The sequence below is a fragment of the Hemitrygon akajei genome, chromosome 22 (genome assembly GCF_048418815.1).
Source record: "Hemitrygon akajei chromosome 22, sHemAka1.3, whole genome shotgun sequence".
Taxonomy (NCBI): domain Eukaryota; kingdom Metazoa; phylum Chordata; class Chondrichthyes; order Myliobatiformes; family Dasyatidae; genus Hemitrygon; species Hemitrygon akajei.
In genome coordinates, this window is record NC_133145.1 from 25,717,379 (window position 1) to 25,739,731 (window position 22,353).

The 22,353-nt window shown below is 39.1% G+C and overlaps 1 protein-coding gene across 1 annotated transcript in view; it reads left to right on the forward strand.

Annotated features, from left to right (window-relative positions):
* Positions 1-22,353, forward strand: part of dnah9 (dynein, axonemal, heavy chain 9) — a 550,870-nt gene that overhangs the window by 200,181 nt on the left and 328,336 nt on the right. The window contains exons 37-40 of the mRNA XM_073025877.1: positions 1,876-2,049; positions 4,038-4,245; positions 11,362-11,527; positions 16,973-17,075. Coding sequence (XP_072881978.1) covers positions 1,876-2,049; positions 4,038-4,245; positions 11,362-11,527; positions 16,973-17,075 — 651 coding nt within the window. The remainder of the gene's footprint in view (positions 1-1,875; positions 2,050-4,037; positions 4,246-11,361; positions 11,528-16,972; positions 17,076-22,353) is intronic.

Here is a 22,353-nt window from a genome sequence, read left to right on the forward strand (position 1 = left end):
TGTGCTAGGCACTGATAACAACAAATGATGGAATGGTCTTTGCTGGAGTGAGATCAGTTCACTAATTGAGCCTTTAGTTCTGCTGTACTCCCACATGACAGGATTTGACCAATGCAGTTGTTCATATCCCATATGGACAAACAATCACGTCCTTTGAGAAACCTTTGTATTTCTACGTGAGGCTTTTCTAAGGCAGCTAATAGTTTTGTTAATAAGTTCATCCTAACTTTCGGTAGACCGCAAATTCAATAATACTAGCCTTCTTCAGCTTTGTTACCTTGTATGTCTTTAAGCAATAATAAAACAATGATAAAACTGGAGAAATTTAATAGATAAAGTGAACCTTAAACTGCATCAGATTCTCCTTGTCTTATATTTATAATAACAGACAATTTAAGAACATTAGACCATTCTTGTGTGAAAGAAAAAAGACATACTTTTTGTGAGTATGTTAGACACATTACTTTGTTATTTCCCTCTGTAGTCTTTTCTATTGTTTAATGCTATAGATGACATGCTGTGGCCTTTAACTGTGTATTGTACAAAATGGAATAAATTGTGGTTATGACATTAGATGTCACTGCAGGAGACAGGATAGATGAAAGATGATGTTACCATCAAAACTTGAATGATAGGAGATGGAGAACAATTATAAATAGAATGCTCTGTGATTGAAGTTTGTTTCGGATGGTGTTCTGAAAGTATTTGTACCAAGACTCTACCTTCCTAAGTACTTGCACACGGGATCTTCCTTGCTCTACGTTTATACATGGGCCTGTGTAACCATCTAGACTGCAGATGACAGTTAGTTAAGGGACATGGAAAATTGAGATGATTACAACCAAAAGTACACAGCCAGATTAAGTGACTGGCAATTACTATGGCTAAAGATGTTCAATGTCAGAAAAAGTGAAGTCATTCATTTTAGGCAAACCACAATATTTATGTATTTGTAAGAAACAAAAGACAGTGGAGGAACAAGAAGATTTGGAATTCCATGTGCTAAAGGTGGGTGTAAATTAGAAGCAAATAGATTAATGGAATGTTCCCTTTTATTTTGAAGGGATTGGAAAAGAAAGGAAAGGAAATAATATTCTAATAGATTGAGAGATTTTGGTCTGATTTAATTTGAATATATTTTACAGTAGAAAATCAACACAAGTATAGCACTTGAGTTAAATTATGAAGACAAGTTGTATAAATATGAATTACTTCCACAAGTTTATTTTTATTTATTCATTTATTTATTGAGATTCATGGCAGAATAGTCCTTCTGGCTGTTCAAGCTATGCTGCCCAGCAAACCTCTAATTTAATAGTGGTTTACATTGACTAATTAACGTACCAACCAGTTTCTAAGTAAGCCTGCATGTCCTTGGACTATGGGAGGCAACTGGAACACCTAGAAGAAACACGTGTGGTCATGGGGAGAACGTACAAACGCCTTACAGGCAACAACAAGAATTGAACCCTGTACTGTAAAGTGTTGTGCTAACCATTATGCCACTGTTAAGGTTAAATGATGTTTGTTTAAGCCTGCCAAAGAATTGATAGTGTAAGTCAGTCAACTTCTTCCTCCAGAGGCAAAATCTAAATCAAGGAAAACAACTGGAAACAATTAACTTTAATGAAATTAGGAAGTGTGAAGTTTGTTAAAACCTGGAACTTTTCTCAAAAGGCTATACATACTGGGATAATTGAAATGTTGAAAGTTGAAATTGTCAGTGGAAGAATTTCAGCAATATGTACCAGGAAAGTGTATGAAGGCTGGAATTGTTACTCCAGTTGCATCGTTCCAGTATTGTGAAGGCAAAGATCCTGTTCATAATTAGTGAATTAGAAACCTTCACTCATTGCCATTTCTGTTCTTTCTCAGCTTATTGATTACAGAGTGGAGTTCAGTAAGTGGTGGTCTTCAGAATTCAAGACCATCAAATTCCCATCACAAGGTACAGTTTTTGACTACTATATTGACACGGAGACAAAGAAGTTTGAGCCCTGGTCAAAACTCATTCCCAAATTTGATCTTGATCCTGATATCCCTCTTCAGGTAACTAACTAATTGTAGATGAAATATTTAATAATTTGAAAAGTGCATCATGTTCTGTTTGTGTTGAATTCTCACTTGTATGCTGCTCTAGAAATGGAATTTAATTTGCATTTTGTTCTGACGTATTTGTTGAAATGGATCTTTCTAATTATAAAATAATATAAACTTGGAGCACAGTCAGAGGATAGTTGCTCCATTAAATTGAGCCAGAAACGCATACATTTTATTAGTCAGTCCCATTTCAAATCTCTCACTTTGTACACTTGTGTAGTTACCTATTCAAAGAATTCCAGCTTCTGATGAACATTTCTGTTAATTCACCTTTAAAACTGCGAGTTTCAATCCCCACTGCACTTGGATGAAAAGATTCTACTACAATCTTCTCTAATCCTCCAATAAATTACTTTAAATCAATGTCCTTTTATCACCAACCTTGGCCAGATAAGTTCCACCCATCCTAATTCTCTGATAACTTTGAGCACTTCAGTTATATCTTGCCTGTCTTTTTTTCCCCCCCAAGGGAAAATAAACTCTTTGCACAGTCTTTTAGCTCTAATATTCCAGCTCTGGCACCTCTCCAGTAAATCTGTTGTGCATTATCATTAGTGCCAGCATATGCTTTCTATCATGTGCTAACCAGAATCACACATTCTAGATATTTTATACAGTTCTCACGTAAATGCCCTGGGTTTATAACCAGCCAAAACTATTGTCTAATACACCCTTTTACTAACCTTATCAACCTACCTGCTACTTTTAGTGGCCTTTGGACACATCCCCTAATATCCTGCCACACCTCTATACTAATTAATTTTTAACAATTTCCCTTTCCAATTACCTCACATTTCTCTGGATATTTATTGATGCCTTCCTGCAGCTCACTCCTGTACTCAAACTTCTTAATCAGGGACTCAATCTTTAAGCCCAAGTTAGTGACATCTATCACAATAAATGTGGGCTAACATGAGATCAGCAGGACTCCACTTCACATAATCCTCCAGTCACTAAATTTCATGTCAGCCACCACTCTTCACTTTCTCCCACTGAGCCAGTTTTTAATTCATCTTGTCAATCTTCTTTCAAAGCTGTGGACTTTTTCTTTCTCAATCTATCTGCCATATTGGCTTTTGTCAATTACCTTGCTAAAAATCCATCTTGGTTGATGCATATGCGCAGTCTCCTTCAACTCTTTGTTACTTCATCAAACAATTCAGTAGGATTTGTTAGATGAATAGTCAGGGTGGTACAACATATTGCAATGCTGATATACTATCTTCTATTTGCTATACTGCCGTCCTACCTTCCGCAAAGTTTATGCGTGGATTTATCTCACCATATATTTACTGCAGTCAATAGTTCAGAAATTCTTTAGCGAGGTGCTATGGTCATGTGGGGAAAATGCAGTAGAGTTTCAATAGAAGTGATTTGTGAATATTTTGTGGTAATTCTGAAGTCTCTGATTTTCCTCCTGGGTTTTTTATACTAATGTATTGAGGTACCAGGAAATGCACTTCGGCTTCCAATAATTTGTGAAAGGTGCATGTACTTCAGTTCCACAAATTTCATGTAAACCACACAGCAAGACAGGCTTCAATGAAATGTGAAGGAACTGTGTTTGGATAGGTACAAACCCAGCGGTATGGCACTCGAACTGGCTTAGGTTTGGTGGTCGATAAGTAAAACCATAGTCCTCACTATGTAACTATAGCTCTTCATTGGGAACACTATCACACCTTCCCCAAATCATGATTCTGAATTCCCTGACTCCGACATCGTCCACCTTCCTCTGTTTATTGTGATGATGATTCCTCAACAGCAGCCAACCACTATCTCTCCCCTCCCCTCCTCAGTAATATAGTCAGATATACATGATCCTAATGCTCCACCTTTTGACTGGTAAGAAATCCTCATTACCTTCTGACACTCTTGCTTTTCAGTTAAAATTGTTGTTTGTTCCTTTTAATGCTGTCATGATTTTTTATTTTCAGGCTTGTCTGGTGCATACAGTAGAAACGATTCGCATCCGCTATTTCATGGACAGGCTGCTAGATAGACGCCGGCCTGTCATGCTTGTTGGGAATGCTGGGACAGGTAAATCTGTGCTGGTGGGTGAGAAACTTGGATCACTGGATCCTGATGAGCATATGGTGAAGAATGTGCCATTTAACTACTACACTACATCTGCCATGCTACAAGGTGAGATTATTGAAAGAATATTGCAGCTTATATATATAACTGAGATACTTTCTGATAGTCAAGTAAGTTTACCTCAGTACTGCCAATGTTTTTAATCATTTTTTTAAAATAATAAAGGCATAAATAGCATTGGATGTTCGAAGAGAGACAAAAAAATTTGTTAGCTAGATGCCTAATGCTCAGCAAGCACGTGTCAGAGAAAGAGCCAGCCAGCGTGTCGGAGAAGGAACTGGCAGGCACGTCAGAGGAGCAGGCAGTGGGGAAGCTGAGTAGCCTCGGTTGTATTGAGGACTACGCCTCAAACCGTAGGCTTGCTTGGTGCAGCAATCAGGAGAGAAGACACTGGAGGTGGTCCAGCATGGTCTCCATGCCTGTTTGGGGGCTGGCCTCTCCTGTTGGAGCTGCCCTCCAGTTTTTGATCGACGGAATGACAGGCTGGATTGCTGGGAACTGTACCATCCATTTGCAGAACTTGCTATTCAGGGTCTTGGGCTATATATATGCTTTTTTTCTGCAGTTTTTTTGCTTGTTATTTTGAATGTGCTGTGTGCGTTTTGCACCTTGGCCCCAGAGGAAAGCTTTTTTTTTTTCCGGCTGTATCCATGTATGGTTGAATGATAATTAAATTTGATTTGAAAAACTTGAACAATTTACAACGGTAAATATTTATCCACTAATACATGCAAAATTCTAGACGAAGAATGGTTAAGATGATATGCACACTGATGTCTGTAAGTAATTATTGCATTAAACTTGCAATAACTGGAATTTCAAGTCTGAAAGGCTGTGCATAACATCACTGCACAACAAAATTCTTTTATACTATCTCCTTACAAAGTGAAATCTTTAAACACCAGCGTATTCTGGCTCTTCACTCGGCACCAGCATTCTAAATAAAAGAAATCTGCGAGCATAAATGTTCCTGGCTGCTTTCGTTTTGTGTTGTTTCTTGAAGTACGTGCCGAGAGTATTCTTCAAATTCCGCAAGAGCTGCAGCAAGATGATATAATTAAAGCTCAGGTCACGTTTGCACAAACCTCTTGATTAGCACACCACTGAAAGCCATACCAAAACATGATGACCTTGGAGCATCGTCATGGATAACAGGCATATCACAATTGACAGTTCCCTATATCTTGACAGTATATCTTGGCTAGACCACTCATGCCTTGTGCATAATGCACTGCATTTCATGTTACTGATCTGACTGTTGTGAGTAAAATATGAGAGGCAGGCTTGTCTCTCGGAGTGTATTGTGACATTTCTAATGCACTTAATAAGAACCAAGATAACAACAGATGGTGAAATGTGGATAGAACTGGATAAAATAATGTGGGATGAGAGTCATATGGAGTATTAATGTCTGAACAAATCAGTGAAGTTAAATAGTCCTCTGTGCTATAAATTCTGTGTAATATTGGTAGTTAGTGTTGTGATCAAAATTTATGAATGACTCAGTATAAATAATCCATAAACATCATTGTTTTTTTTGTGCTGCTGCTGGGCACTGGAACTTTAGTTTGCAATGCTACAGATTCTGGGCAGTATGTGATCTTTGTGTTTTCAATAATCAAAGGAAACAGTGAGGCAAAGCTGAAAGGAATAACACAATGAAGTGTGCAGCTTCCTGTGCTGGCTGAAATATACTTGATTGAGAACTCTTGTTTGCCTGTTTCCCTGATTCTGTTTAATGTCAGGGTGATCACTTGCTTGGTTTTTAGATTTGGACATTTGATCATGAAAATTGACTAATTATCAAAGCACAGGACATTCTGCAGATGCCAAAACAACACAAATAAAATGCTGGGGAACTCAGCAGGTCAGGTAGCAACTATGGAAATGAATAGATAGTTGACGTCTCAGGCTGGGACCCTTTTTCAGGACTGAGAAGGAAGGGGGAAGATGCCAGAATAACATTTCAGCAATACCATTCTAATTTTAAAAGAGTAATGGGCTAGGCTTTCTCACACCATCTTGCCTTAACCTATTTGTTGACAGTATTAATAGGTCAGTACTGACAACACACAAGCTCAAATATGCCTATTGACAAAACATTTATTACTTAATTGAGGGTTTTGGGGAAAGCTTGAGAAGCTCAGTTAAATACCTTCAAGTGTTACTTCAAGGAAGAAATAATCTTCAGGTTTATTCCTCAGATAGAGATATCTGATTGATGTCTTTAATGTTTCTGAGTCAAATAATGGAATTTTATAATAGTGTGACAGTCAGCAACAAACTTTCAATTATTTATTTATATGCATCAAAGTTGTAATTTTTTTTTCCGTGAGACTCTTGGCAGAGCAGTATATTCTTTTGGAAATAATGAAGCAGTTGAAGTAAATAATTCACATGGCATCCTTTCTTCTTACTCTTCTATCTTCATATTGATACTCGCCTTATATAAGTTGTGAGATCTGGAGGAATCTATAAGAGGCAGGTGTTCCCCAGCAATCTTTCATGCCTGTTAACTCAGTGTATGCCCTTACAGGGGGATTAATCTTGATGGAAACCCATTTGACTGTGTTCTTATGTTCGTTACACTTAAGAAAAAATGATTAAGGAAGCTTGAGCAGATATAATGTTGCATATGTAAAAATGAATCTGCTGCTGCTCTCTTAGGTGAGAAGTTTTTTTTATGTAAAAGGAACAGCTACTTAATGTACTGAACCGGTGCCATTTTGCTGTGGTCTAAAATCAACCATTTCCATTTCCCAAAGTACATCTGAAATATTCTACCCCTTATTAATGCAATTAATTTGTGCTTTTGGGGAATAATGTATTCAGCATTCAAGTGCCTCAGAAACGCTCTTTGCAAGTTACTATCTTATCAGCGAATCTCATTAAGTGGTGACTCAGCCAGTTGGTGTTTTTCTAAGAGTTCTTTGAATTTTACAGAGGCTAAAAGGCAATCTGATTTCCTATTTAAATAAATCAAACCTGCACTTCATAAGTAGAATATGCCTGGAGTAAATGTGCTCTTAGTATAATAACAGCAAAGTATTTTGTCCAGTGTAAGATAGGATATAAGTTAGTGATTATTCCACAATACAGAATTTTTTCCCAAAGTTTTCTGTTTGAGAAATGAGAATTTCTCATACAGAGAATGAGAAAAGGGTTCATCATTCAATAACAACAGGGGGCGAGCTGGCAGATGAACTAAATAAGTATTTTGCATCAGTCTTTACTGTGGAAGACACAAGCAGTGTGCCAGGTATTGACGGGTGTGAGGGAATAGAAGTGAGTGCAGTTACCATTACAAGGGAGAAAGTGCTTAAAAGGTTGAAAGACCTAAAGGCATATATGTCACCCGGACCAGATAAACTGCACATTAGGGTTCTTAAAGAGGTAGCAATAGAGATTGTGGAGGCACTTGTAATGATCTTTCAAGAATCATTTGCCTCTCGCATGGTTCTGGAGGACTGGAACATTTGCAAATGTCACTCCACTCTTTAAGAAAGGAGGGAGTCAGCAGAAAGGAAATTATGGACTAGATAGCCTGACCTCAGTGGTTGGGAAGTTGTTGGAGTCAATTGCTAAGACTATAGAGTACTTGGTGACTCAAGACCAGATAGGACAAAGTCAGCATGGTTTCCTCAAGGGAAAATCTTGCCTGACAAAACTATTGGAATTCTTTGAGGCGATTACAAGTAGGATAGATAAAGGTGTTGCAATGAATGTTGTATATTTGGAATTTCCAAAGATCTTTGTTATTGATCCACACATTGAGTCTGCTTACCAAATTAAGAGCCCATGGTATTACAGGAAAGTTGCTAACATGGTTACAGCATTAGCTGATTGATAGGAGGCAGTGAGTGGGAATAAAAGGATCCTTTTCTGGTTGGCTAACAGTGACTATTGGTATTCCACTGGAGTCATTGCTGGGCTACTTTTTATGCTGTATGTCAATGATTTTGATGATGGAATAGAAGGCTTTGTTGCCAAGTTTTCAGATGATACAAAGATTGGTGGAGGGGAGGTAGTGTTGAGAAAACAGGAAGGCTGCAGAAGGACTTGGATAGATTAGGAGAATGGGCAAGAAAATGTGAAATGAAATACAATGTTTGAAAATACATGATCATGCACTTTGGTAGAAGAAATAAATGTGCAGGCTATTTTCAAAATGGGGAGAAAATCCAAAAATCTGAGAAACAAACAGACTTGGAAATCCTTGTGCAGAACATCATTAAGGTTAACTTTCAGGTTGCGTTGGTGAAGAAGAAGGCAAATGAAATGTTAGCATTCATTTCAAGAGGTCTAAAATATAAGAGCAGGGATGTGATGCAGAAGCTTTATAAGGCACTGGTGAGGCCTCACCTTGAGTATTGTGAATAGTTTTGGGCTCCTTATCTAAGGAATGAGAAGGTTCAGAAGAGGTTCACAAGGATGATTCCAAGAATGAAAGGGTTATCATATGAGGAACATTTGATGGCTCATGGCCTGTACTCACTGGAATTTAGAAGGATGAGGGTGGATCTTAATGAAACCTTTCGAATGTTGAAAGACCAAGACAGAGTAGATGTAGAAATGATGTTTCTCATAGTGGGAGAGGCTAGGGCAAGAGGACACAACCTCAGGAGAGAGAACTGTCCATTTTAAACAGAGATGCGTGGCATTGTCTTTAGCCAGAGGGTGGTGAATTTGTTGAATTTATTACCACAGGCAGCTGTGGAGGCCAGGTCATTGGGTGTGTTTAAGGCAAAGCTTGATGGGTTCTTGATTGGCCATGGGATCAATGCTATAGGGAGAAGGCCGGGGAGTGGGTCTGAGGAGGGGAGAAAAGGATTAGCCATGAGCCAAGTGGCCTAATTCTGCTCTTATGTCTTATGGTCTTGTGATCTTGTTTTGATACTTACTCATTCCTACATAATGTGTGGTCTTATTTGCAAACTGTACATTTGCAAACAGCCATAATTTGATTTGAATTGTGGTCATCTTTGTTCTTCCTTGTCTGGATTTTATCACTACAGCTTCCTCCTTAGCTGGTCTTCTAGGCATTTTCTAGTGCCCACCAACTTAATGAAAAGGATCCGCTGGAAAGGAAACATCACTTGGTTGCACAGAAAACTAGGAAATCCATGTGGAGCACCCAAACGGAGGGCAGAGGAGAATCATGGTCTTTTGTTTATATGTTGAGACAACACAAACTCATCGTTGATTAAAGTACCAGGATAGTGGGATCAATCAAAGGCTGCTTGTCAGACATCAGTTTTCTGAGTTCAACTTTAGCTGTTCTTTCAGCCCCAGACCATTTGCACATCTTCTCTGCAGTTTCTTTGACGCATAATTGTTTCAAGCTCTGAATCTTTTCATTGTCCTCAAACTTTGTTTCACTGTGTCAAAATAAACTAAAGGACAAGATGTAAAATAGAGAGGACCAGTTGGAGAGCCCATGAAATAGTCAAAGCACAGTAGCAGGCCCTGAACCGAACAAAGGAAGGAAGATTACCGAGAGCTCAAATGGGTAAAAATGCCCAGAAATAATGATTCAACCAACAGGAAGTATAAACTGAGAGGATGTTAAAGAACAGAGGTGAAATTTGAAAATGCCAACTGTTGCTTTTTATTGAGTTGTCGTCATTCAAAGCTGTGAGACCTATAATGAAAATCACAGCATGTACCTTATACCAGAAACACAACAACAATTTATCAGTACTTTCTATTCTTTTAGGTGTAATAACACTAAGTATCAGGCTGGGAACTTTTCATTGCAGAATAATTTTTCAGAGTTATGAAAATCTAATGTGAAACCATCTGTTGTTTTGTCATATTTCTTCTGTTCAGCATATTTACATTGTAATAGCTAGGACCTCCTGAACTCTCAACAAAATGTTGGCATGTGAGTATTGTGTTTTCATAGGCAGATTATTTTAAACGGTTCACATGTTAGCAGAATTGTATCACTAGAATTGCTCTCCATTCATCTCTGCTAACCATCTAGCACAGTGCAAGGTAAAATCAGATGCAGTTCATGCTCACAGTCCAGTGACCTTTGCTGATCCTCTGATGATAGGATCAGAACACATTCCTGATACTGATTATGTTCTAGCAGCTTCTGACAAGTAGTCCAAGCCTGTCTGTGAATACATGACTAATGCAAGATTTTGCCACTCAGCCAGCACCAACATGAGCAGGCAACTAAAGGGGGAAAAAAAAGAACATTTTTGATGGCTGCCACGACTCACATAACATACTTGATAATAGAAGAGAACATTTTGGCAGGAAAATCAGTCAGGTGTCTTGGGCAGTGACAAGCAACATGTTGTCAAATAGAAAATATTTACAAACTCACTGCACACAGCAAACAGAGCAGCAGGGAAAAGTAGAATGGATTTATGTGGATGTTTATTCTTCCTGCTGCAAAGGGTCTGGACTTAACTCTTTATCAGCTTGAAAGTAACAGTAAACAGTACCTCACCTTGTTTTGGATTTTCTAATTGTTAATTGGCATACCATTTCCATTTACTACTGAAAGAAGAAGTCAGAGCTTTATTTTGATTTCTTGGGAGCCAAATAAGGAGCAAAGGATTGAAATTATACGGTACTAAATATTAGTGGTCCAAAACTCTACAGTAATTATAATGGAAGCTGTGGGGAAATGGAACAAGTGACTGAAAATACTGTCACTTGTGTCTTTATTTATGCTGAAGGACTGTAGAATAATTGAATAGTAGGACTAAATTTAACAGAAACTGAAGCAATATATGTGAGATCAGATGGCTGTCGTCTCCATTCACAGGCATAAGTTCATCATCTTACCAGAAGAACCCACCTTGGGCTATATTATTTTCCCCTTTTTTTCCCTTCTTTCTCAACATTTCACTAGTGTCATTGTCATTCATTTTGCACATGTGTGGGTTATGTATAATTGTCATTAATAGAAGTTTATGGTAAGTTGTTATTGTCTTCATAATGGTCTTTGCTGCTAATGCAAAAGTTAATTTTAATGACCTTTACACCATGTGTCAAGATGCCTGTAACAACAATAATCTTGGACTAGTCTTAACACCGTAAACACAGAGAGAAATATTGATAACTCAGCTCCATGGTAGTGCCATTTTTCTCCTGAGTTCAAATCTCATGCTTTCTTCAGTGATAGTTGCTGTTTACCTTTTGCAGCTGTACTGGAAAAGCCTCTTGAGAAGAAGGCTGGCAGGAACTACGGGCCACCTGGCACAAAGAAACTGGTCTACTTCATTGATGACATGAATATGCCTGAAGTTGACACTTACGGCACTGTTCAACCACATACACTTATCAGGCAACATTTGGACTACAGTCACTGGTAGGCATCTTTTAAATAATTAGCCACTTGTATCTTTATAGATCCTAAGAAATGGAACATGGACTTCTTTTAGGATGGTACAAAATGTTTGATAGTGAATTCTCAGAGATTTGTAAACTTTGCTCAAAGTTAAGTCTAATATAGACTGGCAGTTTGCCTCACTATCATCTGAGTTCATTTTCCACATAAGATTCAGATTCAGTTTATTGTCATTTAGAAAGCACAAATGCAATGCAGTTAGTTCCTCCAGAATGATATCACAAAAGCACATGACAAAACAGACTACACCAAAAAATCCACGTAACGTTTGGCAATCCCCAATCCAGAGTCCGGAGAGGCTGCTGCGTATTAATATCACGCTACCATCTTAGCGCGTTCCCCGGAAAGGAGCTCCAAATCCAGCAGACAAAACAAGACCAAAAACTAAAGCTACAAGACCTGCACAAAACCACGTAGTCACAACATACAGTTACAACAGTGCAAACAATAGCATAATTGATAAAAAAAACAGACCATGGGCACAGTAAAAATAGTCCAAAGATGTTAAGACTATAAGTTCAAAAGAAATCACCACACAGTTTCCACAAGTCCCCAGGGTCCCGACAGATTCGCCATCCCACGCAGGCAGCAGAAGGGAATACCCCCGCTATGGACTTCCACGGCGCCGCCTGACTCAGCCTCGCAGACACAGCACACAGTGAAAGCAACCTGACCGCAGCGGACTCCGAGTCAGTCGAACCTCTGAGCCTCCGACCATCCCCTCCGGCACAGCTTCTCCGAGCACCATCCTCTGCTGAGCATATTAAGACGGCCCTGCCAACAGCCATCGGCAACGCGACCCTGAGGACTGGGGGCCTGTTCTTCCCAGCAGACCCTGACCTCACAGCAGCAGCAGCAATGAAGAAGGTCTTCCTGGAGATTTCTAGACATTCCTCCTTGTTCCCACGTCCATTTTTCATCCGATTATGATTGCGCATGGCACCCAGCTTCACAAATAACAGATAATCAGCTCTGGAGTGGCTGCTGCAAGCGCTACTTACATCCCAGCTTTTAGCGCTGTGGTGAACTACATTTACCTGTCTGGACTGCTCCTGTGGCTCCTCCCACAGACCCCTGTATAAAGGCGATTGAGGCCTGAGCCCGGCCTCATTCTCCAGGATGTAGTGTTGTTCATTCTTCCAGTCAATAAAAGCCGATATCTCGCTTCTTACGTCTCAGAGTGAGTTATTGATGGTGCATCAAGCGCTACTCAAGGTGAAGGTTACCAGCAGTTGCTAACTACAGCATTTTATTTTTGTTTCTGTTGAAGTCCCTTTGTATTCCTTCTGTTGCTTAAAGTCATATGTGTCCCATGTTGTCTGATAGCCCCCATCCTCCTTGAAATCTGACAGAACTGCTACTTTTGGGTTCAAGCTTATTCATAATTTGACCAGGTAATCAAGATCAACATCTGAATAAAACATTGAGGAATTTGAGGAATGTTTAAGAATGCTAACATTTGAACATGATATCAAACTTCAGACAGCAGGCTGGACCTTACTACAGTGGCACAGCCAGTCGTGTTGCTACTTCACAGCTCTTGTACCTCAAGTTCAAGCCTGACCTTGGGTGCTGTGTCTGTTTGGAGTTTGCTTCTTGTCTCAATGACCACGTGGCTTGGATTTCCAGCCTCTGCGGATTAAGGAAGCTTGAGTAGATAGAATGTTGCATATGCAAAAATGGCTCTGCTGCTGCTCTCTCAGGTGAAAAGTTTTTTATTGTAAAAAAATTTAATGTAAAATTCCTTATCCCAAAAATGTGTGGATTGTTGGGTTAATAGGCCGTGGGACATCCCCCCCAGTATGTAGGTAAATGATAGAATCCAGAGAGAGCTGATTGGAATGTGAGGAGAATAGATTGCAGAGAAAATTAGTGGGAGAAATGAGATTGCTGTACAAGCTGGCAGATTCACAATAGGTTTAAATAACTTCCCTCCATATTGTAAGGAGATATGGAAACAAGGAATTGTGCGGTCTGGCAAATATTTCATTGTGTTCCATCATGTGGAGTGCAGCAGTGGTACCCGGTGATGTCAGCATTCCCTGACCTGTGCTGGGGAATCTGCTTTCCCAGTCCTACATTGCCAGCTCTAATGCACGGCTTTAACACCTTCTCATTTGAGCTGGTACTCACATCGCAATCAAGATTAGTTATTTTTGGTACTTTCTCTTTCAAATGATGTCAAGATACTTTAGGGACCAGACCTTAGCACTATACCACTTTAGGTCTTGATACATCTTTCCAGATGTTGCTGGGTATAGATCAGTTTTATCTTCCCTGTGAATTCAGACTGGATGAGCATGGACAAGTTTCACAGGCTTCATTTAAATGATGTTAAATGCTAAATAATACCTTCATTTTATGTAATATTCATTTGGATGTTTGTAACTAATACATTACAATAAATATTAGCTAAAATATACCTAAAACTTCCTCATGAATTGTAATAGGGAGTTGATTGATAAATCTGGTACTTTAAATATCATTTGAATCTTACCAGGTTTATAAATCACACAATAAGTATTCCAGCCATACAAGCCCACGGAAATATATCAATAATAACAGGGATTACAGGGAAGATTCTAGCATGGGCAAAGCAGTGGCTGATTGGTAGGAGGCAAAGAGAGAGAATAAAAGGAGCCTTTTGTGGTTGGCTGCCAATGACTAGTGGTTTTCCACCGGGGTCTGTGTTGGGGTCAATTCTTTTTACAATATGTTAATGATTAGAATTTGAATTTACTTAAATTTTGGAACTATTTCACAATGTGAGGGAGTAAATATCTTTGTGTTATGACTCTGTTGCAATGTACAGACATGAATTTATAAGTCTAGTTGCTTGTAGAAAGAAGCTGTCCTGTAGCCTATTGGTCCTAGCTTTAATACTGCAGTACCATTTGCCAGACAGAAACAGCTAAAACAGTTTATGATTGGGGTGACTGGTGACCATGATGATCTTCCAGGCCTTCTTTATGCATCTGCTTCTGTAAATATCCTCAGTTGGGGGAAGTTCATGTTCACAGATGGGCTGGGCTGTCCATACCACTCTCTGCAGTGCCGTGATCAAGGTTGGTGCAATTCCTGTACCAAGCGATGATACCGCCAGTCAGGATGCTCTCAGTGGTGCCTCTGTAGAAGATATTGAGGATTTGGGGGCTCATGCCAATCTTCTCCAGTCACCTGAAGTGGAAGAGACTCTTGTGCTTTTTGATGATGGAATTAATGGCTTTGTTGCAAAGTTTGCAGATGATACAAAGATAGGTGAAGGGGCAGGTAGTTCTGAGGAACTAGTGAGGCTACAGAAGGACTTAGACAGATTAGGAAAATAAAGTGGCAGATGGAATACAGTTTTGGGAAATGTATGGTCATACACTGGTAGAAAAAATGAAAGGATTGACTATTTTCAAAACGGAAAGAAAATGCAAAAAAAAAACTGAGGCGTGAAGAGACTTGGGATTCCTTCTGCAAGATTCCCTAAAGGTTAATTGCAGGGGGAGTCTGTGGTTATGAAGGCAAATGTGATGCTAGCATTCATTTTAAGAGGACTAGAATATAAAAGCAAGGATGTAATGTTGAGACTTTATAAAGCACTGGTGAGGCCTCACTTGGAGTATCATGAGCAGATTTGAGCCCCTTTTCTGAGAAAAGATGTGTTGAAACTGGAGAGGGTTCAAAGGATGTTCAAAAAATGATTCCAGGATTGAATGGCTTGTCATATGAAGAGTGCTTGATGGCTCTGGGCCCATATTCACTGGAATTCAGAAGAACGAGGGGTGACCTCTTTGAAACCCACTGAATGGTGAAAGGTGAATAGGTGAATGATGAATAGAGTGGATGTGGAGAGGATGTTTCCTATGGAGGGAGAATCTGAGACCAGAGAACACAACCTCAGAGGTGGTATCCTTTTAGAGATGAGGAATTTCTTTAGCCAGAGAGTGGTGAATCTGTGGAATGTGTTGCCACAGGCAGCTGAGGAGGCCAAGTCTATATGTATATTTAAGGCAGAGATTGATAGATTCTTGATTGGTCAGGGCATGGAGGGATACAGGGAGAAGGCAGGAAATTGGGGCTGAGAGGAAAAAAAAGAATCAGCCTTGTTTAAATGGCAGAGCAAACTTGATGAGCCAAATGGCCTAATTCAGCTCCTATGTCTTATGGTCTTGTATTTAAGATTTGGCTTCCCGAGATTAGAATGGAAGTTGGAGTAGATATGGTATTAGGCTGCTGAAGATTGGTTTCCCATTGCTTTTTTCAAAATACAGGTGGTATTGACTTGGAATTAAGGATTTTTTCACAACATTAAGTGGAAGAGTTGTCTCTTTTTAACTGTATTGCATTTGTGGTTTCTAAATGACAATAAACAATCTGAAGTAGATGGGAGTCAGTTCACATTAGTATAGTGAAGAGAGCGAGTTCCCACTTCTGCATATTATAAACATATGATCAGGTTTCTCTCTATTCACTATGTTAAATTGCTCCCTGCAATATAACATTCCTCCAAGAACCAATATTACCAATGTACAAAGAAATTATTTATTTGCTGTCCTTCTGACGTTTTGGCAGCCCAATCATAGTGCCCACATCACAAAATATAATTAATTGCTTTGCAAAACAGGTTAGGTTTACAAATGTGATACGGTGTTCTGCAGATGCAAGTTGAATTTGTTTATTTTCAAATGATTCATTCATATGGCATAAAATAAAATACAGTCCAGTTTTATTTGAAGCTTATCACAGTGAGTTATGTATTCTGGATATTAGAACAAAATCATTTTTTGGTGAACTCAAGAGTTTTGAACAAGCACTGCACCACCATAATCACATGGAAAAGGACATGAAAATACACAGTGAGTGTTATATCACATGCACTCAAGTTCAAGTTTATTATGCCAACCAGAACAAAAATGTAAGCTAAATGCTGAAGATGCTGGAACTCCTTAATACAAATAAAAATGCTGAAAATCCTCAGTGGGTCGGGCTGCATTTGTGGAAACAAAAAAATAGAGTCAACATTTCAGGTAAATTACTTTTTGTCAGTTTACTAAAGAAAAGTGATTGAACTAGAATATTGTTTGAATTTCCAGCATCTGCAGATTTCCTCGTGTTTGCTCTAGAATATTAACTGTTTGATTTCTGTACAGATGCTGTTTAACTTGTTGATATTCCAAGCATATTGTTTTTATGCAAATATGACCAAAGCTAACACTGGAAGAGAATTATGTAATTTTATTTTCTATCACAGATGTTGCTCTTCACCAAAAGCTTTTAACGGTTGATTTAAAATTCAGTTTTGATAATTCTGAGGGTGTTGTGCAAGTTGTGCAATTTCTTCACTCTGATTCTAATTTAGTTTGTTTGTTGTGTTGTCATTCAAACTCCTCGGCATCACTAATTTTAATCTTTTACCAGGTATGACCGGACTAAGCTTACACTCAAAGAGATTCATAACGTGCAGTATGTGTCCTGCATGAATCCCACAGCTGGCAGTTTCACCATAAACCCTCGCCTACAGGTACAAAACAGGAGTTTGATTTGGTTGTGCGCAAAGTGGGTGCAGTGAAGACAGGAGGGTTTCAGATCAAGCATAAGAGCTTTTGCATTAGGACTGCAGAATGCAAAACAACTTCAAAATCACACACAGAACACTGGAGGAGCTCAGCAGGTCAACACACTTGCTGAGTTCCTCCAGCATTTTGTGAGTGCTGCTTTGGATTACCAGCATTTTCTCACAGGCAAGGAGGTAAAAGGAACTGTAGGTGACAGAAATCTGAAAGAGAAATTGAAATTGCAGGAGGTTTTCAGCAGTTGTAATGTCACTGATTGAAAGTGGAGGATCTGTGAAGATCTGCTTGTTCGGCACTTCCTAACTTCACTTCAGATCACAACGCCACCTTGTTGTGAATTTTAATCATTCTTTACAATCAGGGGTTGATGTTAAACAAAAGAAGTGCCAAGCAGTACATGAGGCTAGCAGGATTTTTCATCTCAATTATCCATCTTCAACTCGCCAGAAGTACTTATTTGCATCAATCTAGCTTCCAGTAGCTTAATCATGAACATCTAAGCTTTAAAACCATTTTTGGGCAAGTAGAGACATCTGGCACAAAGTGAGCTGAAAAGCTGTAAATAAGTTTACACTGAAATTTCAAAACAATCAATAAAGCATATCACTCTTAATCTGCTGATTAATCAATCCTCTTTTTCAATTTGTTTAGAAGCTGCACTAGATGATCACAGTTACTGTCAGGACAGAGTTACTGTTCCCAGATTTACAATATGTGTATCACTTACTGACAGAGATCTATAAAGCTTTTGTCATCTTCTATAATTTAAAGGATGGGTACAGATTGATTGGTGTGTGAAGCTTGCCGAGTGCTGTAATCAATTGCCTGTTCTCAAGGTGATGTTGGCCCTTAACGGACTGTAATCACCGTGATTGCATCTCTCTCATCTTCCCTGATCTAATGCGGACACACGAAGATTGAAAGGATCAAAATGAGTAGACCAAGTTCTGAAACTAACTGTGGTTTTTAAGCCCTTGAACTTCCTAGATGCTTGGACACGGGGGAAAAAAAGTTTCAGTATTAATATCAACACCTTCCAAATGAATACCTCCACTGTCTGCAGATTGAGGGCAGCACTTGCATGGGAGCAAACTTTGCATTTCCTCACCAGATCATGCACTACCCCACCTTGGATATAACTTACATTTTCTTTATGGATGATTGGTTAAAGTTCCTAAACTGGTATTATTGTGGGGACACATAAGTTACTTAAATTGCAGTGATTAAAGGTAGCTTATAAACAAAGGAGAATAAATGCCAGTCTACCAGTTATGCATGCATATCGAGTGAATTAGAAGCAATGAAAACATTTGCAACATAACAGTCAAAGTGATAGCTTTGAAGGAAGGTATAAAATCATAGAACATTTCCAACACTGAAAGAGAGAATTTGGTCCAAAAACAAGGAAAAATCAAAGGAACACACACAAAATGCTAGAGGAGCTCAGCAGGCCCGGCAGGATCCATATGAACGAGTAAACAGTTGATATTTTGGGCTAAGACCTTTCATCAAGACTGGAAAGAAGATGGTGAGAGGGGAGGAGGTGGTAGGTAATAGGTGAGACTGAGAGACTGTGAGGGGTGAAGTAAAGAGCTGGGAAGTTTATAGGTGAAAGAGATAAAGGGCTGTAGAAGAGGGATTCTGATAGAAGAGGGTAGAAAGGGAAGGGGAGGAGCACCAGAGAGAGACAATGCAAAAGGAAATGGGAATGGTGTAAGAGGGGGAGAAATTACTAGAAGCTTGAGAAATCTATTTTCATGCCATAGATTAGCAGCTACCTAGGTGGAATATAAGTTGTTGCTCCTCCAACCTGGGTGTGGCCTCATCATGGCACATGTGGACTGACATGTTGGAATGGGAAGTAGAATTGAAATGGGTGGCTACCAGGACATCCCACTTTTTCTGGTGGACAGAGCATAGGTGCTTGGCAAAGCTGTCTCGCAGTCCACATCGAGTCTCTCCAATATACAGGAGGCCACACCGGGAACACCGGATACAGTAGATGACCCCAACAGACTCACATGAACGGCACTGAGGGAGAACGTGTTGGGGCAAGTGTTGCACTTGCACCTCTTGCAAGGTTAAATACTAGGAGGGAGATCAGTGGGGAGGGACAAATGGACAAGGGTGTCATGTATGGAGCGGTCACTGTGGAAACCGGAAAGTGGTGGGGAGTGAAGGATGTGCTTGGCTGGATCCCGTTGGAGATGGTGGAAGTTATGGAGAATTAGGTCCATAATTTGGGTGCATGAGATGTGATATGTGTTTCTGCCTTTACTACTCCACAGGCAGTAAATCTTGGACCAGAACACAGTTTGAGTGTTTTTTAAAAAAACTCATCTTCTTTCTTCTTTTAAATCTGTGCCTCCTGGTTTCAGATCCCTGGTTTTTGATTGTTTTGCTTGAAGAAATAGACTCTTCATATTTATATCACTCAAGTTTTCAGAATCAGATTTATTATCATTGACTTGTATGGTGAGAAATTTGTTTTTTGTGGCAGCAGAAAAATGCAAAGATATAAAGTTACTATAAATTGCAAATTTGAACAGTACAAATATAGAGGGTTAACAAGACAATGATCTCAAATGAACAAGGTTGTATTAAATGTGCCTGTTAGAGCTGCTGTAAAGTCGAGGAGATTTACAGAACCACTGGCTATCTTTCCATGTAATCCAGTTAAGCATTGCAGGTAGCAGACCTTTTATTAGAACTCCATTGCATTTGACTGGAGCAGATCAAAGATAACTTTTGTCTCCAGTTAACTGGATAAGATATTTAAGTTGGACACATTAAGGTGGAAATTGCCAGATGTGAAGCTCAATAACTAGTTTATTGAATTTGAAGATTTTTCAGTGTTAATGATGAAGAATCATGTTTTTGTGGATACTTTAGTCCTGGTTATTATGGGCTTTCTCCAGTACAATGACTCTGCTTTCTTATCATTGTGAATATATTTTTGTGTTGTGAAAGTGAGATTGATTTTGCAGATTACTTTCAGATGGCTTCTTTGCTAAATTAGCAGTAAAAATGTTTGCTATTCCTTTCTCTAAGGCTCTTGATTAATTTAGTTTCAGTGGAGGCAACAGCCATTATAATTCCTTGTATCTTAGCAGTCTCTTCAACCATGAAGCAAATTGCAGACAATCTTGTTTTCAATAGACTTCTAAACCACTATTCATTGTTTCATGATTAGGGGAAGGGTACTGAATAGACCCTTGTTCTTCCTGTTCATCTTAAGACTGGAATCAGTCTTTGAATGCATTAAACTGGATCAGAAGATGTAGAGCCCATGTGGATAGAGTTAAGAGACCATAAGGGTAAAAAGATTCTGGATGGAAGATAGATATAATTATACACACCCATCTCTGAACAGTAGCCAGGATATGGGGTACAAATTATAAAGGGAGATTTAAAAAAAAGGCATATAAAAAGAACAATGTTATAATGTTCAAAAGGATTTCATTATGTAGGTAGATTGGAAAAATGAGGTTTGTACTGGATCTAAAGAAGGTAGCCTGTGATTGAGCCCACGAGGGAAAAGACAATTCTGGCTTAAAGTAAAGGAAGCTTAGGAGGTGGTGATCATATGATAGAATTCACCCTGCAGTTTGACAGAAAGAAGCTAAAATTGGATGTATTGATATTACACTGGATTAAAGGTAACTACAGAGGCTTAAGAGAGGAGCTGGCCAAATTTGATTGGAAGAGAACACTAACAGAGATGAATGTAGAGCAAAAATGGCTGAAGTTTCTGGGAGTAGTTCGGAAGATGCAGGATCAGTTCATCCCAAAGAAGAAGAATCATTCTAAAGAGAGGATGAGGATGGCCAACAAGAGAAGTCAGGAGAGTATAAAGTCAAAAAGTAAATTAAGACCACATGTTATTAAAGCAAAGATACTAGTATGGACAGAAGATTAGCTGACTGACAGAAGGCTAGGATTGAGAATAAAGGGGGCCTTTTTTGATTGGCTGCCGGTGACTAGGGTTGTTAGTTACACTACATTCAATGCACATTATATAGATGAAAGAATCAGTGGCTTTGTGGCCCAGTTTAGAGATGATACCAAGATAACGGAAGGGAAGGTAGTGTTGAGGAAGCATGGATTCTGCAGAAGGACTTGGGCAGATTAGGAGAATTTGCAAACAAATAGCAGATGGAATTGTGTAGGGAAGTGTACAGTCATGCACTTCGGTAGAAGAAATAAAGGCATAAACTACTTTCTAAGCTGGGAGTGAATACAGAAATCAGAAGTACAAAGGGATGCAGGGGTTCTAGTGCATTAATTCCTAAAAGTTACCTTACAGGTTGAGTCAGTGATAAAGAAACCAAATGCAATGTTAGCATTCATTTCCAGAGAACTAGAATATAAAATCAAAGATGTAATGCTGATGCATTATAAGGCATTGGTCAGAACAAATTCGGAGTATTGTGAGCAATTTAGGACCCCATATCTAAGAAAGAATGTGCTAGCATAGGAGAAGATTCAGATGTTTATCAGAATGATCCCAGGAATGATAGGGTTAATGAATGAGGAGCAATTGATAGCTCTGGCCCTATTCTTGCTGGAGTTTAGAAGAATAAGGGGAGGGGCAAGGGAATCCCTCTGAAACCACCAAATATTGAAAGGCTTGACAGAGTGGATGTGCAGAGGATGTTTCCAATAGTGGGGAAGGTCCAGGACTAGAGGAACACAGAGTCTGAAAAGAACAGAGTGGAGGAGGAATTTCTTTAGCGAAAGAGTGGTGAAATTGTGGAGCCCATTGCAGTGGATGGCTATGGAGGTCCAGTCATTGCATGTATTTAAAGCAGAGATTGATAGCTACTTCATTAGTAAGAGCACCAAAGGTTATTGGGAGAAGGCAGGAGAAAGGGGTTGAGAGGGAAAATAAATCAGCTATGCAGCAGACTGAATGGGCTAAATGTGCTTCTATGTCTTATGGTCTTTGCTCTTGCTAGTCAAATCCATGCAAAGTAGTTGCATTGGGGTTTTGGAAAGGGATTATACTTGGTACACTATGATATGCATAACCCCAAATATATTGAAGGTTTTAGGAATGGAAAATGATTCTTTATTACTCTTTGTAAATTGATCCGTGATATGTTGTACATTGCTAGTCTTGAATATTGGTGATATCAGCTTAATCAGGCACTAACTGATAATCAGTGGTGATGTCCTATGGTTTTCCATCCCCAAATCTTGTCCACAAGAATACATATCATATAA